We start from the raw sequence: 16,113 nt of genomic DNA, 5'->3' as shown, positions 1-16,113 counted from the left end.
CACTCTCTATACTTTGCTGCTTCTCTCCCTCCTCATACAAATCACTGGCTTTGAGTGGCTGCATACATTAACACACTAATGTGTTTTAAAAGTTTTACATCACTGTTGTTTGCCATTAATGAACAATCTTCCACAGTGTAAGGATTTTTTTTTTGTCACTCAGTAACTGTATGATACTGTTATTTTCAAAGCAGGACAATAAAGACTTTTCCATCTTTGAACTAACTCATGTGACTGAATTGTAGAAACCTGTTAGGCACTCAACAACAAAGAAGTTCCAATATTTTACTCTCATTATGGAACTGGCAGCAGTAACTAGACTGGTGCGGTATGCTTACTACCTGAGCCCCCACCTTATTCTGTTACTCGCTCCTGTGAACGTGAACGCGTTATGCAGATCTTGTTGTGACTCTCATCCATCTAGGAAAGTCTTTACCAAGTTTAATGAAGGCAATGTTGGCTCAATATATTTGACGATGCCCTTTGCAACACTGACTAAAGGATTCTTCTAAGAAATAGCAAATTAATATAACCTGAAGATGCCTAAAAAAGGCGAAACGAGTAGTTAAAAAATAAAATTGCAACCAAGACTGCTTTTAACTAATACTATCCTTAATTGTTACTTCTGGAATCAGCTAATTTTCCAAATACCAAACTCCCTTTTTTAAATAATGCAGCCCTACCCACGAAAATGCCCCTCATTATTATTCTGAGAACACGAACACAGGCGCACGCACACACACACACACACACACACACACACACACACACACACACACACACACACACACACACTCACACTCTCTTACCTGCTGTAACACGGAGTCTCTCTGGACTCTTCTCCACTGTCTTCAGAGTGTTACATTCTGCTGTAATTGACACACCAATATAAAGATCATCATCCCTATTTTTTAGGAAACACCTGTACTTCTCATCTTTCCTGGATTCTTTGGTATTAGCCACTGCAAAGAAGTGGTTTTTGTCCACAAACCAGTCACCTAAACAACTGTACTCAACAACTGAAACAAAAGAAGAAGACTGTTAAGAACAAAATGAGTGAAGCTGCAAAGACAAGAGCATATCTTTTAAAAAGGCCCTCTCAAAAATTAACCTTAAACACTTTTGTGAATGATTACAAACATTATAAAGTATGCAATCTATACTTAAAAATCAGTGTGATGATATTACACTTCAACCAACACATGGTTTGAATGATTTCAACAATGACTGAGGATTATGATTTAAATACAGAAATGTAGACCTACACCAGTAGGAACTTCCTCTTCAATACTTTGTTTAAAATAAAATATCAACACAATTGCAATTAAAATAAATGTGTTTGTTGACTACCCCATTTTATTGTGTTCAGTATAAAATAACTTAGTCAAATGAGTCCAAATACACCGTATTTGCTACTAGTGGAGTTCTCAAGATATATCAGATTATTTTTATGGAAATTCTCTAAGGACTAAAGTGATATTGACTTACATAAAACAGAACTCAAAGACATAGATTTTTAACCTGCACACCTGTCTGGTGTCAACAATCACAGGAATGTTCATAAACATAATATTAAAAGGAGAAATGATTTACACAACAAAAAGTGTGTCCTGTCTCCAACTTACATTCCTATCTTATAAATGACTCCAGCATATTGTGAGTACGTGTAAACCCCCCCCCCCCCCCCCCCCCCCCCCCCCACACACACACACGGCACTCAACTGATCCATCACATCTGACTGATTCCACAAATCCAAGCTGCATAGGTATTAACAAAATTCTCCAAAGTGCTATTTATATATCACGTCAATCTTTCTGAAGGCCTAATTGAGCATGTGGTCATATTTCTGCTGATTCTACACTGGGATGTTATAACACTTGGTGCCGCTAGCTGGCATGACATAGGACTCACATTTGATAAACATTCCTGTCATTACTTGTTATTTAGCATTTGAGAGTCCATGAAGATACCAGAAACATATTGTAGAAAAGTTTAAATCATTTGAGGTTTTGTATATACTGTAGTAATGTCCAATATGAAAGTAACTTAGCTCTGTCTGTGCTTTTTGTGTGGAGGTTGCATAGCACACCTACAATTAATATTATTGTGTTTGCTTTCACTGACAAGCTCCTGTTACAATATGACAACTGTGAAAAGTAACGTAATGAGCAGCTGTGGTAGATTTGGGCCATTGGTATGCAGTGTGAAAGGATGCTATGCTGCCCTCTCAGTGTGGTGTTTCATCAGTATTCCTTCAGCTCTGCGTGTAATAATAGTTAGCTGCAGTGGCAGCAGGTTGGGTCCATGCAGTGTCAGGTCCATACAGCAGGAAGGGGTGGCACCATGTTGATGTTAGACTGGCAATCTCAATCAGTTACTTCGGCCATTACATTGTGACCAAACTGCCAGGATGACCAGGCGCCAGTCAGTCAACCATCTTACAATGGTTTACAGAAACTATTGTCCCTTATTACTCGAGGCATGCCACAACCATGCAGGTTTAAATAATGTTGGCACACATGGCACTGACTGGCTGTCTTTGCTACTGTCTCTTCACATTGCACCATATGTGGCAGTAATTACTATTAAAATATATAGAACACATTATGACAATTGTTCTTATTTTACACAATATGCTTTATTGTCTGAATCACATTACAGTTCTTAACTATTACTAAGCTCCAGGCGAAAGTGGTACTGAAAATCAATGAAATGAAATGAGGAAAATAAAACTTGGTTTTTGTGTGTGTGTGCGCGCGTGGTTGGGGAAGGGGTGGGGGATTAGTTCAAAATATGTACTACAGGGAAAAAGTAAGCTACCAATAACAACAAAAAGTAAATGAAATTAGTACAACAACAATCATGGTTCTTCTATATTATATTATCTGTATTTGGTAAGGACACAATTGGGCAATTCCATATCCAGAGGCACTACACCACTCCCAGCACTCTGAGTCAAACCCTGAAGCCTTGGCCTCCTCACACTTTGCCACATCAACTTTCAGGTTGTTTATTATTCTGCAAATTGTGTGTCAAACTGCATGAGCTTGTGGTCCCCTCCGTTGTTTCACACTTCAAACCCAAGTGGTGCAATGTCTTTCGTTCATCTGTTGGTGGCACACAGTGCACAAATTTTATTCCTGGAATGTATGTGCAAAAACTGAGGTCATGTCCCTTCCAAAAAGAGTTCTGAGATCAGTAGGCCAGTGCTAAAGCTTAATTTCTATTTTCTTACACTTTGTTCTGTGGGCCTTAAGTGTCACAGTCCTGTTTGTATTTGCTAATCTTTTCTGGAAAAGATGTTTCTTTTTTTGGTATGACTTCATACAAGCTATAACCTCTTAAATAAACTCTCTCCGCATTGTCTGGGATGGTCCGATCAACACACTGAATCATGCATCCGTCACTATCTCTTTAATTGAATCTGCTCGGTGATCTGAGTATGATCCATTATCAAGAGAATCAGAGCCATTGAACATGAAGGATAAACAGTGCTTTATACACAAATCCCACTTAATCATATGTAATTATGTGCTTACATTCCATACTTTATTTTACAAGGACATCTGGGTTAGGATTTTATGTCCCAAAACTTGTCATGCCATGAAAAAACATCTACACTCCTGGAAATTGAAATAAGAACACCATGAATTCATTGTCCCAGGAAGGGGAAACTTTATTGACACAATCCTGGGGTCAGATACATCACATGATCACACTGACAGAACCACAGGCACATAGACACAAGCAACAGAGCATGCACAATGTCGGCACTAGTACAGTGCATATCCACCTTTCGCAGCAATGCAGGCTGATATTCTCCCATGGAGACGATCGTAAAGATGCTGGATGTAGTCCTGTGGAACGGCTTGCCATGCCATTTCCACCTGGCGCCTCAGTTGGACCAGCGTTCGTGCTGGACGTGCAGACCGCGTGAGACGACGCTTCATCCAGTCCCAAACATGCTCAATGGGGGACAGATCCGGAGATCTTGCTGGCCAGGGTAGTTGACTTACACCTTCTAGAGCACGTTAGGTGGCACGGGATACATGCGGACGTGCATTGTCCTGTTGGAACAGCAAGTTCCCTTGCTGGTCTAGGAATGGTAGAACAATGGGGTCGATGACGGTTTGGATGTACCGTGCACTATTCAGTGTCCCCTCGACGATCACCAGAGGTGTACGGCCAGTGTAGGAGATCGCTCCCCACACCATGATGCCGGGTGTTGGCCCTGTGTGCCTCGGTCGTATGCAGTCCTGATTATGGCGCTCACCTGCACGGCGCCAAACACGCATACGAACATCATTGGCACCAAGGCAGAAGCGACTCTCATCGCTGAAGACGACACGTCTCCATTCGTCCCTCCATTCACGCCTGTCGCGACACCACTGGAGGCGGGCTGCACGATGTTGGGGCGTGAGCGGAAGACGGCCTAACGGTGTGCGGGACCGTAGCCCAGCTTCATGGAGACGGTTGCGAATGGTCCTCGCCGATACCCCAGCAGCAACAGTGTCCCTAATTTGCTGGGAAGTGGCGGTGCGGTCCCCTACGGCACTGCGTAGGATCCTACGGTCTTGGCTTGCATCCGTGCGTCGCTGCGGTCCGGTCCCAGGTCGACGGGCACGTGCACCTTCCGCCGACCACTGGCGACAACATCGATGTACTGTGGAGACCTCACGCCCCACGTGTTGAGCAATTCGGCGGTACGTCCACCCGGCCTCCCGCATGCCCACTATACGCCCTCGCTCAAAGTCCGTCAACTGCACATACGGTTCACGTCCACGCTGTCGCGGCATGCTACCAGTGTTAAAGACTGCGATGGAGCTCCGTATGCCACGGCAAACTGGCTGACACTGACGGCGGCGGTGCACAAATGCTGCGCAGCTAGCGCCATTCGACGGCCAACACCGCGGTTCCTGGTGTGTCCGCTGTGCCGTGCGTGTGACCATGCTTGTACAGCCCTCTCGCAGTGTCCAGAGTAAGTATGGTGGGTCTGACACACCGGTGTCAATGTGTTCTTTTTTCCATTTCCAGGAGTGTATATGAAGTAGTTGTGGAGCAAAATTTCATATCCAAAAATATCTGTACAATTTAACAATCATGGCTTTTCTGCTGTTGTTGCATTTTTTAAATAATAATAATCTCTGTCTCCTTGGTATCCCATCTTGAATGATACCCTCATTTCACAAACAGATTGTGCATGGCAAAATTTGGTCTTTACAGTTGTTCCAACTCATGATTGTCAAGATTTGAAGCTTTTCCTTTCTTTCATTTTATAAAGCCTAAAGGATCTCCTCTTGAGGAAGTAAAAGCACTACTGTGTTGTTGTTGTATGGCTGCTTCATCTCTCTCTCTCTCTCTCTCTCTCTCTCTCTCTCTCTCTCTCTCTCTCTCTCTCTCTCTCTCTCTCTCTCTCCCCCTCCCTCCCTCCTTAATTATCTTGATCATATATACGAATTAAAGAGTCCAGCAGGCATTCAGCCAGGTTCTCCTATAGTTTTATAAGTGATTCTCTCTCTTTGAATAGTATGTAATCTGATGATCTCCAAAAAAAACTTCATGTTGTAATCCTCCTGGATTTCTATTGAACTGTGGACTCGTGCACCTGAACCACGGTTCAAATCTAGTTTCCATACTGCCCCCCCCCCCTCTCCCCCCTTAAAAAAAAAACCCTCCAAATTTGAAGGAATATGATTTATCCCAAGAATCTACTACGAATTCCATCTATGATGAAAATGGAACCAGGCTGAACCCTGCCATAGAATGTTGGCTGTACTGTCACAATTTTTTTTTTCTTCTTTCAAAGCTTGTTTGTTTCTTCTTGTTTTCCCACTATATTTATATACAAAACACTGACCCATTCATCTGGGGGCAAAGAAAGAAATGCAATTGCAAAGAACTTTGTATGGAACCAAGCACCTGATCTCAGCATTTCACGAAAACATGGAAATTCTCCTAAAGAAATGCACACTATTTTTTTTAATCGATCTTTTATTCTACATGTTTGAAAGTTTTACAGTGTGTAGCTACATCCTTTAGGAACAATATTTTCATCTCCACAGAATTTCCATCCCTCTCAACTGCCTTACGCTGTCTTGGAACCAGCGCCTGTATACCCACACGGTAAAATTCTGGTCCAACCTGCTGAAGCCACTGTTTGGCAGCGTGCACAAGGGAGTCCTCATCTTCAAACCTTGTTCCACGAAGAGAGTCTTTCAGTTTCCCAAGTAGATGATAGTCACATGAATCCAGGTCAGGAGTGTAAGGCGGGTGTTTCAGTGTTGTCCATCCGAGTTTTGTGATCGCTTCCATGGTTTTCTGACTGACCTGTGGCCGTGCATTGTCGCGCAACAGCAAAACATCCTGCTTTTGCCGATGTGGTTGAACACGACTCAGTCGAGCTTGAAGTTTCTTCAGTGTCGTCACATAGGCATCAGAATTTACGGTGGTTCCACTTGGCATGATGTCCACAAGAAAGAGTCCTTCGGAATTGAAAAAAACTGTAGCCAAAACTTTTCCAGCAGAAGGTGTGGTTTTGAATTTTTTTTTCTTTGGTGAATTTGTATGATGCCACTCCACTGATTGCCTCTTCGTCTCTGGTGAAAAATGAAGAAGCCATGTTTCATCACTTGTCACAATTCTTCCAAGAAATTTATCTCCACCATTCTCGCACTGTTCCAAAAGTTCACTGCATACCATTTTTCTTGTTTCTTTGTGAGCCACTGTCAACATCCTAGGAACCCACCTGGCAAAAACCTTTTTTTAATGTCAACACTTTCAGTATTCTGCAAATACTTCCTTCCCCTATCCCAATGTAGTGTGAAAATTCTTTCACTGTGATGGGTCTGTCAGCATTCACCAATTCGTTAACTCTCTGCACATTGTCTGGAGTGTGTGCCGTATGAGGCCTGTTGCTCTGTGAGGACAATCCTCAATATTGCCGTGCCCGCTTTCATCATGAAACCTGCTTGCCCACCGACTAACTGTACTGTGATCGACAGCGGCATCTCCATACACCTTTTTCAACTTCTTGTGGATGTTTTCCACTGTTTCGTTTTCACAGCACAGGAATTCTATGACAGCAAGTTGCTTCTGACAAATGCTAAGTGTAGCAGCCATCTTTAAGACATGACGTGACGGCGCTATTCATGGGAACAGGTTGAACTAAGTTTGCAAAAAAGTGGGAAGGATGTATCTGCACACTTTAAAACTTTCACGCATGCAGAATGAAAACTGTATTTTTACAAAAATAGTGTGCATTTCTTTTGGAGTGACCCTCGTAAACTCACATAGGTTCAATAGCTTTTAATCACTTTCTTCATTTTATGGTAACATAGTATACCAGCAGAAATGAAAACCAGGTATTTCAGAAGTACAAACCTCCATCAAAAGTCTGTTCCATGCCGGGACATTTCTTGTAAGTTATATTAAATTTCTGATTTGTGATGAGAAACTGTGTTCCAGCAGTTTGACAGGAACGAATCTGAGCATCTGGATGATCGCATTCTCCAGTGAAACGAAAGCGATTCTGAAAACAGTGAACAAAATTGTAATTCAATCATATTAATACAAATTTTAAACTACTGCGTGTAATTTAGAGTGTATTTCCAAGACTTACACACCCTACTTCCTTAACAAAATGTCTGCCAATTTTTGAAACATGATAGCATGTTTCCATAATGTAACATCCAAGAGGTGAAACACAACATTCCAGGTAAAAATCAAACAATGGAAGATCCAGGATGGAACGTAATAACGTTATGAAAAGGAAAGTTACTACTCACTGCATAGTGGAGACACTAAGTCGCAGATAGGCACAACAAAAAGACTGTCACAAATAAGCTTTTGGCCAACAAGGCCTCTGTTGAAAATATACACACACACACACACACACACACACACACACACACACACACACTCTTTATGTATTCTTTTACTGTAACATTAAAAGAACTTTTGCACAAATAACTATTGACACCTAGAAAATAAATTTGCTGAGATGCTAACTAGAAGCACTGTTGAGGGATGAGTCTATTCAGTCATCAACTTGCAGTGGAGAAAAAAATCTTAGGGGAAAAGTGCCTTAAATGACACAGTTGGGTAAAATGACACAGTGGCTGCTTCTCTCATATAGCTCTAGGGACGTTTGTTTTGAATGTCCTAACATATTCAAATGTTGACTCATCTGATACCCTGTAAATGGCAGATGTGTATATCAAACATTCTGTATGCCAATGAACAAAAAGTGGAAAGAAGGTTGGCTGAATTTAGTTTGTTAGCCCTTTATACTGAGGTGACAAAAGTCATATGATAGTGATATGCACACTTACAGATGGCAGTCGTATTGCATTCACAAGATATAAAAGGGCAGTGCATTGATGCACCAGTCATTTGTACTCAGGTGAATCATGTGAAATGGTTCATGACACAATTATGGTCGCATGATGGGAAATAACATACTTTTAGTGTGGAATAGTAGTTGGAGTTAGATGCATGAAATATTCCATTTTGGAAATTATCACTGTGTCAAGAGTGTGCCAAGTATACCAAACTTCAGGCAGTACCTCTCACCACAGACAATGCCATAACTAATGGCCTTCACTTAATGACCGAGAGCAGTGGCGTTTGCACAGAGTTGTCACTGCTAACAGACAAGCAACACTGCATGAAAATAACTTCAGATATCAACGTGGGACATACAACAAATATATCCATTAGGACAGTGTGCCAAAATCTGTCATTAATGGGCTATGGCAGCGGATGACTGGTGTGAATATCTTTTCTAACAGCACAACATTCCCTGCAGTGCCTCTCCTGGGCTCATGACAAGTCGCACATGAAAAATGAGACTCTAAATCAAGGAAAAAAAAATTTCCAAATCTAAGCCACTCCTGAAATTTGAGACTCAAAATTCAAGGTGAGAGAAAAGTTTTAGACCGCCCCTCCAAATTGAAACAAAGTTGGTCCGTTGTAACATGAAACATAATTGAGGTCGAATGGATGAAGATACAGATACAGTAGTTTGGTTTGAGTCATAAGCTTAACAGTTAAGCTTTACCAAGTAGCCATTGCTATGTGCCAGGCACTGTGTCCGTATTTATATGGGTACCCTTCCTTTTTCGCATGCTTTGTCTGGTCTGAATCGATTGCTTATTTTGCTTTGATCTGATAAGTGCATTTCTCTTTGTTACAGGTGTTTACATCACTCTAAGCTGAAAATGCATTATTTTAGTGTGTCATGCATTGTTTGTCACATTCTGAGTGTTTACGACCTGTTGCCGCTCACAGCACAGCTTGCTTTTGTGCGTGCTACTGCGACTTATAACAAAAAATAAAAAAGATAGGAATTGTCTCATAAGCGAAACAATGGCAAGAGACTGCTATTTGTTGTTACTTACACTGCTGCTTTTTTAAAAATAATGATCAACAAGAACCAAATAATAGACTGTGTATGAGGGAAGATGTTCTGAATGAGAGTTTAGCGAAAAATTTTCTAAGTTTGAAAATCTTTGCAGATGCCTCTTTAGTACATTACATTCTGCACAGGAATTAGAGTCATCTTAGATTTAAAAATCTAGTCAGTTGCAGTGCTTCATTTCTGACTGTATCACTATCCAGCATAAGAATAATACTAATATAAACATGACACGATATGTATATTCTTCCGCGTTTGCTGTTTTCTCACTCTAGTTTCGTAGTTTATTAGGCAGACAGGATTTAAATGAGATAGCAGCAAACACGAAAGAATACATGGCATAATGTTTACATTCTTCTACCTTTTCTTTTAATTTATTTACTGACGCAGAGGTTTTGGCCCCAGTATTTTTCTTTGTGCCTGCAAAGCATGCCTGTGTAATGCTACATATATTCAATGGCAGAAGTTAGTTGTGGCAGCACCTACCAACATTTTTTCAGAACTTCCGCTTACTTTGCACTTGATTCTAAGCTGCAGTTGGTTTTTTGGATTACAAAAACCGGTAAAAAAGTGCAGCTTAGATTCAAGTAAATACGGTAGATGACTCCCGATTTCAGTTGGTAAGAGCTGATGGTAGGGTTCGATTGTGGCACAGGCCCCACAGAGTCATGGACCAAGTTGTGGCACCATAATGGTGTATTTACATAAAATATACTGTGTCCTCTTGTCCAACAGAACCGATCACTGACGGGAAATGGTTATGTTTGTCTACTCAGAGACCATCTGCAGCCACTCATGGACTTCATATTCCCATACAACATTGGAATTTTTATGGAAGACAATGCACCATGTCATTGGGCCACAATTGTTCACGACTGCATTTTGGCGTAGCACGTGTGTTTTACTGTAATATCTGTACTGTGGTATAAATTGGTGAAAATAAATTACTTGGTGTTCTGAAGAACTTTCTGGACAATTTGAGCAAATAATTTGGCGATCCAGGTCCCTCAACATCAACCCTATCGAACACTTATGGGACATAATCAAGACGTCAGTTTGTACACAAAATCCTGCACAGGCAACACTTTTGCAATTATGGACAGCTATAGAGGCAGTATGGCGCAATATTTCTGCAGGAGACTTCCAATGACTTGTTGAGTCCATGCCACATTGAGTTGCTGCGCTACACTGGGCAAAACGAACGTCCAGAATGATATTAGGAGGTATCACATGACTTTTGTAACCTCAGTGTAGATACAACTTCACATTTACTGTTAGGTTCCATTTATTTCAAATATATCAAATAGCACTAGCCATTTGTTAATGCATTTACTAGTATTATTATTCATTTCATCACTATTTTTCTTTGCTTAACCTATCATTTTGTAACAAACTGCATTGTTGGATAAAATGACTGACCATGAGTAAGGATAAAATGATATAGTGTGACACTTTAGCCTGATAAATTGATCTAATAAAAATTCATTTCAGTAGCATTACTAATATCATAACCATAGAGCTTGTCACCCAATTTTCACCAAACGCACTTTTCCCCAGATGATTGGGATGTACGTTAGAAAGACTACACGCCAGTCACAGGATGAAGAAGCCATGCAAAGTGCCATTAACACGGTAAACAAGAAGGAAATGGGCTGTTCAAGAGCAGCCAAACTATTTAGTGTATTGCAAGTAACTTGTAAGGCATGTCACAAATTGAAACAAACAAATTATGGGTGTTAACAAAGGATTAGGCAGGTTTCAATCTACATTTGACCAGGGATTAGAGCAGGAAACAGTCTGTCATTTAAAGCTGTTCTGAGTCTTGTCTTCAATACTTTGAAAATGGCTGCAATGTTTACAGGATAGTAGACGAATAAGACAGCCAACCTGCTGCAATAAATGGTGGTTTTCAATTAACTTTAATCAAGGTTTCAACAGATTTAAACCCATTTTCTTCAGGAGGACAAGAAACAAACTTCAAACTTCACATTAGCAAACAGTCAGTTAGTAAAGCGATCTAACATCTCCACATGAAATGTGTTGGCAACGATCTGTACATCCATTTGTAAAAGTTAAGCCCCTAAAATCAAGAGCATGTCACATCAATAAAATCAATCACATAAAATGCCAGACCATGTTAAGAGTTGGCATGTAGATGTGAGAAGCCCTTGATTTTAGGGTAAAGAGCACCTATGGGAATTCTAGGTACGGCACAAGAAAGCGACGGATGACGAGAAATTTTTCTCAAGTGGCTGAATAATTTCATTAGTTTCATTAAGGCAAACAAAGACAATAAAGTGTTGCTAATTGCTGATGGCAGGTCAAGTCACAAATATGATGAGGTGCACGAATGTGCCAAAGAAAATGAAGTTTTTCTCTTTTGCCTACCACCCCACTGAACTCACCTATTTCAATTGTTTCTCGGCCCATGAAGACCTATTATAATCAAAAAGCTTCAAAGTGGCTGAATAGAAACTGGGGACGAACAGTAAACACGTGCCAAGTGAGATCTTTGTCAACGCAAATAATGAAGCAGTATGTGTGGCTAATGCGAAGAGTGGATTTACTAAGGCAGGCCTTTGGTTATTAAAAATGGGTGCTACTGAAGAACATCTGTTTTTACTGGCTCAGACAACAGCTTTAAGCATGTACAGTCTTAAAAAAATTCACCTGCATCTAGACATGATAAGAGGACAGTCTTCCTGGCTGTTCACATGCTTTATGGGATATTTCATCACTGAACAAGAATCTGCTCCCCCAACCAACTCCCAGAGTCCTAAAAGAGATAGCCCTAAAAGACTTGAGATATCAACTGATTAAATGTTTCCAGTTCAATTAAAAAAGGACCTCCTGATGTCACTGATTGTATTTTCAATCTCTTTAATGAACTTCACGAGAAAATATCCTTTACCAGTGAACTCGAAAACGAGGCCCGTCAATTGAATTTCTTTTGACTTGACGCTTACAGTAGAAGAAAATAAAATCTCATTTAATGTTTTTCGTAAAGAAACATAACCAATCAGATCATACCTGCATCTTCCATGCACCCACAATCTCATAAAAATGCTTTCTTTCACTCTGCAATTCACAGCGCTACTTCTATCCCACTCTTAAAAGAAAAATTCGATGAAAATATTAATTTAATCAAAACAGTAAATGCATTAAATAATGAATTTGAACCTGTCACAGTGGATGACATACTTAAAAAGAAATCTGTTAAGAGTTACTACACTCAGCAACTCTATCATTGAATCCAACATAAAGAAGTTTTTTTCCTCTTCCTTTTTTTTGGGGACCATTTCCTATCAGATACAACGCCTTCTTCGTAATAAAAACAACTCTAATGTTGCCTTTTCAACCAATAAAACTTTGAAGAAAATTAAAACTGTGATGTCTGTAAGATTTTCTGTGACACCTGCTCTTTTTACAAAATAGTACAAACAGGACGTGCCTTTACAGTCAGATACAAAGATCATCTTTTACGAAAAAATGGCACTAGCACCCAAAATTTGTCTTTTGCCGACCACCTTCTGATTACAGGTCATGTGCCTAAAGCTGTTCACGATATCAACATTTTGCCACCGGGACGAAAGGGCGTAGATTAGATATTCTCAAAGAATTAGAAGTTTTTAAACTTAATTATCAAAATGATGGCCTCATTCTTAATCAGCAGCTACAATTAAGTAATAAAATCTTCTTCAACAGTATAAGGCCGTTATTTGGCATTTGATTTCGTTTTCCCTCGTGCAGTTACCTAAATGTTTTTTCTATCTAAGTCAGCCCATAATTTTTTGTTTATTAAATAGTTTATATTGACTGCATTTCATGTTATATTGTTATTCTACATGCTGAGTTATTCAGCTCTCTTTGTACTTCTACAATGGCGTTTTGAGCCTTAAAACTGCACTTCTAAGCTATTACGTAGACCAAACTTTCCCAGATAAAATGTTGCCTTTTACTTCATGTACTAAATAATGTTCATCATAATATTCGACTGTCTATATTTTGAACGTTAAGTAGCCTGTTTGTATTTGCAGCTACTAGATGGCACTGTTGGTGTAATGTTCACCTGCCTGCAATTGCTAATGAGAGCACCTCAGTCTGATGCTACCTGTAGCTCAACATGTGTGAGCAGCCCATAGCAGCTTCTCTTTCACCTATTTCAAAATTTTGTGACTAAAGCTTTATCGCTTGATATTTATTTTATATGTGACATGTAATACTGTTTCTTTCTTGTACTGTTAGCCAGTACTTACACTTATATATTAAAAAAATTCCCATAATTTTTGTACTTATGTTATAGGCCAGTTTGAATGTTTTACTTCTGATGAAGGTGCTCATAGTAGTGCCAAAACCTACATCAAAATGACTTAATTTTTGTGACTGAGGGCTGTTATTGCTTTAATTTTACTTTACTTTACGGTCACTGACCATACAGCCTTGTTTAAAACTTTATGTTTCCAGTTCCTTCAGCAGGATCATGCTCATCAAGGAAATACAAAACAACTCAGGCTGCTTCAAACCTTCTGGACATCAGTCCCAACATCAAGCTTCTAAAAGAGAAAGTGCACCAGAAAAATTAGCTGAGGAATGGTGGTCAACTAGACAAGCTCATAAAAAAATAGAGCTCGGCAGTGCAGAAGCCTAACCTCAGATCTCAGCCCAAATGGAGATGATAGTGTTTGTATACACTGCAATGATATATTCTGCCATTCAAAGACAGAAGAATCACAGATTAAGTGCGCTCGATGTAAGACGTGGGCTCACAGTGAGTGTTCTGATGTCTCGGCAAGGGTTAAGAATTTTGTGTGCGATCTATGTAAGCCATAGAAACAAGTACAAGGATATGTATTAAACTTTCAAAGAGTGTGCTGCTTAGTGTATTCACTTTTTTATGCAATTTGTGAACTGTATCACTGACACAGTAAGTATCAAATGGCATACTGGCATAATTTCTTTCCTTAACGCTTTCTTAGTAGTGTAGTTTTGTGTTGTCATGTCCAGGTTTTAGTAACTCGTGCAATAAAAATAATGCTGACATTTTTAGAAGAAAAAGCAAAAAAATAAAAAATTATATGTCATTTTAAATGCTTTTCCCCTGTACCTTATGATTTTTGTCTGTATTTCCAATATGAAAATATATTTATGTCTTCAAGATCAATGTACAATATTTGAATGAATTACCCTGTTGCTTTTCAAAATTACAGTTTGGTAGTTTTGGTACAGTACATAAATTATGCAGTAAATGTTAGGATTACACTGTTGGTAGGGGAAGAAATGTAGATGAATGTATGCAAGAGAAACTCGGAGCTGATGACTTCTCTTTATTTCTTTGTTTTTCACATAATTAGAACCACACATTACTCAGTGTTAGTTCATCATGCATCTGATATCCTTATGACACATAAATTGCATTTTACAAGTTAAAAAAATCTGCTGATTGCGCACCTTCTGCACTTTTATGTAACAAAAAGCAATTACTTTTGATTCAAGTACAGTTTAGAAGCAGAAGTGAAAAAAATTGTATAATTGTTATTGTTATTTTGGACTCAGTGGAATGCTCATCATGATCAATGGTAAGAGTTTCCTGTTATTATTGTTAAGTGTGAAAGTTTTATTTATGAATAACAGAAACATGTTTTATGGAAGCTCAATGAAGTATTGAAGTAATGTTAGATTATTATTATTATTATTATTATTATTATTGCTGCAACATCACTGTTTCACATAATAAATCAACAATTTTTGAATAAAACCTAAATTAAACATTGAAAAATTCAATTTTGCTATAAATACTGTATTTTTAAGTAACGGACAGGAGGATAACTATATAGAACAAAAATGTTCCATAGGTTATGTGGCCCTTTATATACCCTCACTCACTTTCTAAACAGTTCACCGCTTCTGATTTCTAGGGGGATCTACTAAAACGCTGATCGCATGGTTTTGATAGTAATTGACCAAAGCTACTAGGAAAACCACTCTAGTCTATGTTTATTTCTAATAGCCTATAACAGTATTACAATTCTACATATTGCTTAGATGTTACTAAGTTACATTTCAGGAGATATTGGCCACCTAGCACAAGTTGTTCTATTTGAGGTCACTTTGGTGACTTGTGTCAATGTTGTTGTTGTTGATGATGATGAGAACACAAACACTTGTCCCCGAACAAGGAAAATCTTTGACCCAGCCATGAATCAAACCTGTGACCCCAAGATCTAGAGGCAACAATGCCAACCACAAGCTGTGTAGCGTTAACAATTAATATTCACGGACTTGAGTCATATCATCACAGGAGAATTATTAGACCTGGTTCTAATCAAACGCTCAACGTCATCACAACATACACTTGTCTGTGTACTGGAGAGTTCAAAAGTTGATTTGGAATAGTGTAATCTCACTTCTGTGTCTTAACTTGATGGACTACAGCTGAATGAACCATCACTTTTGTAACACTCTATGATAGGCACTGATTTCTTTGCAATTTAACAGTTACTCGCAATAGACTTTATTGACTTTATGGCAGCATGTGCACACATATGATGAGAAACACAAGCTATAACCATTCAAGAAACTTAAATAAAATACGGTGCTCCTCCTTCATGTTTACACTACCAGTCTATCATCTATTTCAATCATTTACAATCTCCCTGTACTAATTTAAATCACAACCAGGCAACATTTCTAAGAGTTT

General features: G+C 39.2%; 1 protein-coding gene across 1 annotated transcript in view; it reads right to left on the bottom strand.

Moving 5' to 3' along the window:
* LOC126298197 (uncharacterized) overlaps positions 1–16,113 on the bottom strand; it is a 114,217-nt gene that overhangs the window by 78,050 nt on the left and 20,054 nt on the right. Inside the window, exons 4-5 of the mRNA XM_049989504.1 lie at positions 7,382–7,529; positions 810–1,019 (exon numbers count right to left, since the gene is read on the bottom strand). Of these exons, the coding sequence (XP_049845461.1) occupies positions 810–1,019; positions 7,382–7,529 (358 nt within the window). The remainder of the gene's footprint in view (positions 1–809; positions 1,020–7,381; positions 7,530–16,113) is intronic.

This window comes from Schistocerca gregaria, chromosome X (genome assembly GCF_023897955.1).
Source record: "Schistocerca gregaria isolate iqSchGreg1 chromosome X, iqSchGreg1.2, whole genome shotgun sequence".
Classification (NCBI taxonomy): domain Eukaryota; kingdom Metazoa; phylum Arthropoda; class Insecta; order Orthoptera; family Acrididae; genus Schistocerca; species Schistocerca gregaria.
The sequence above is the reverse complement of the archived record's forward strand: the minus strand, read 5'-3'. Positions and strand labels throughout refer to the sequence as shown.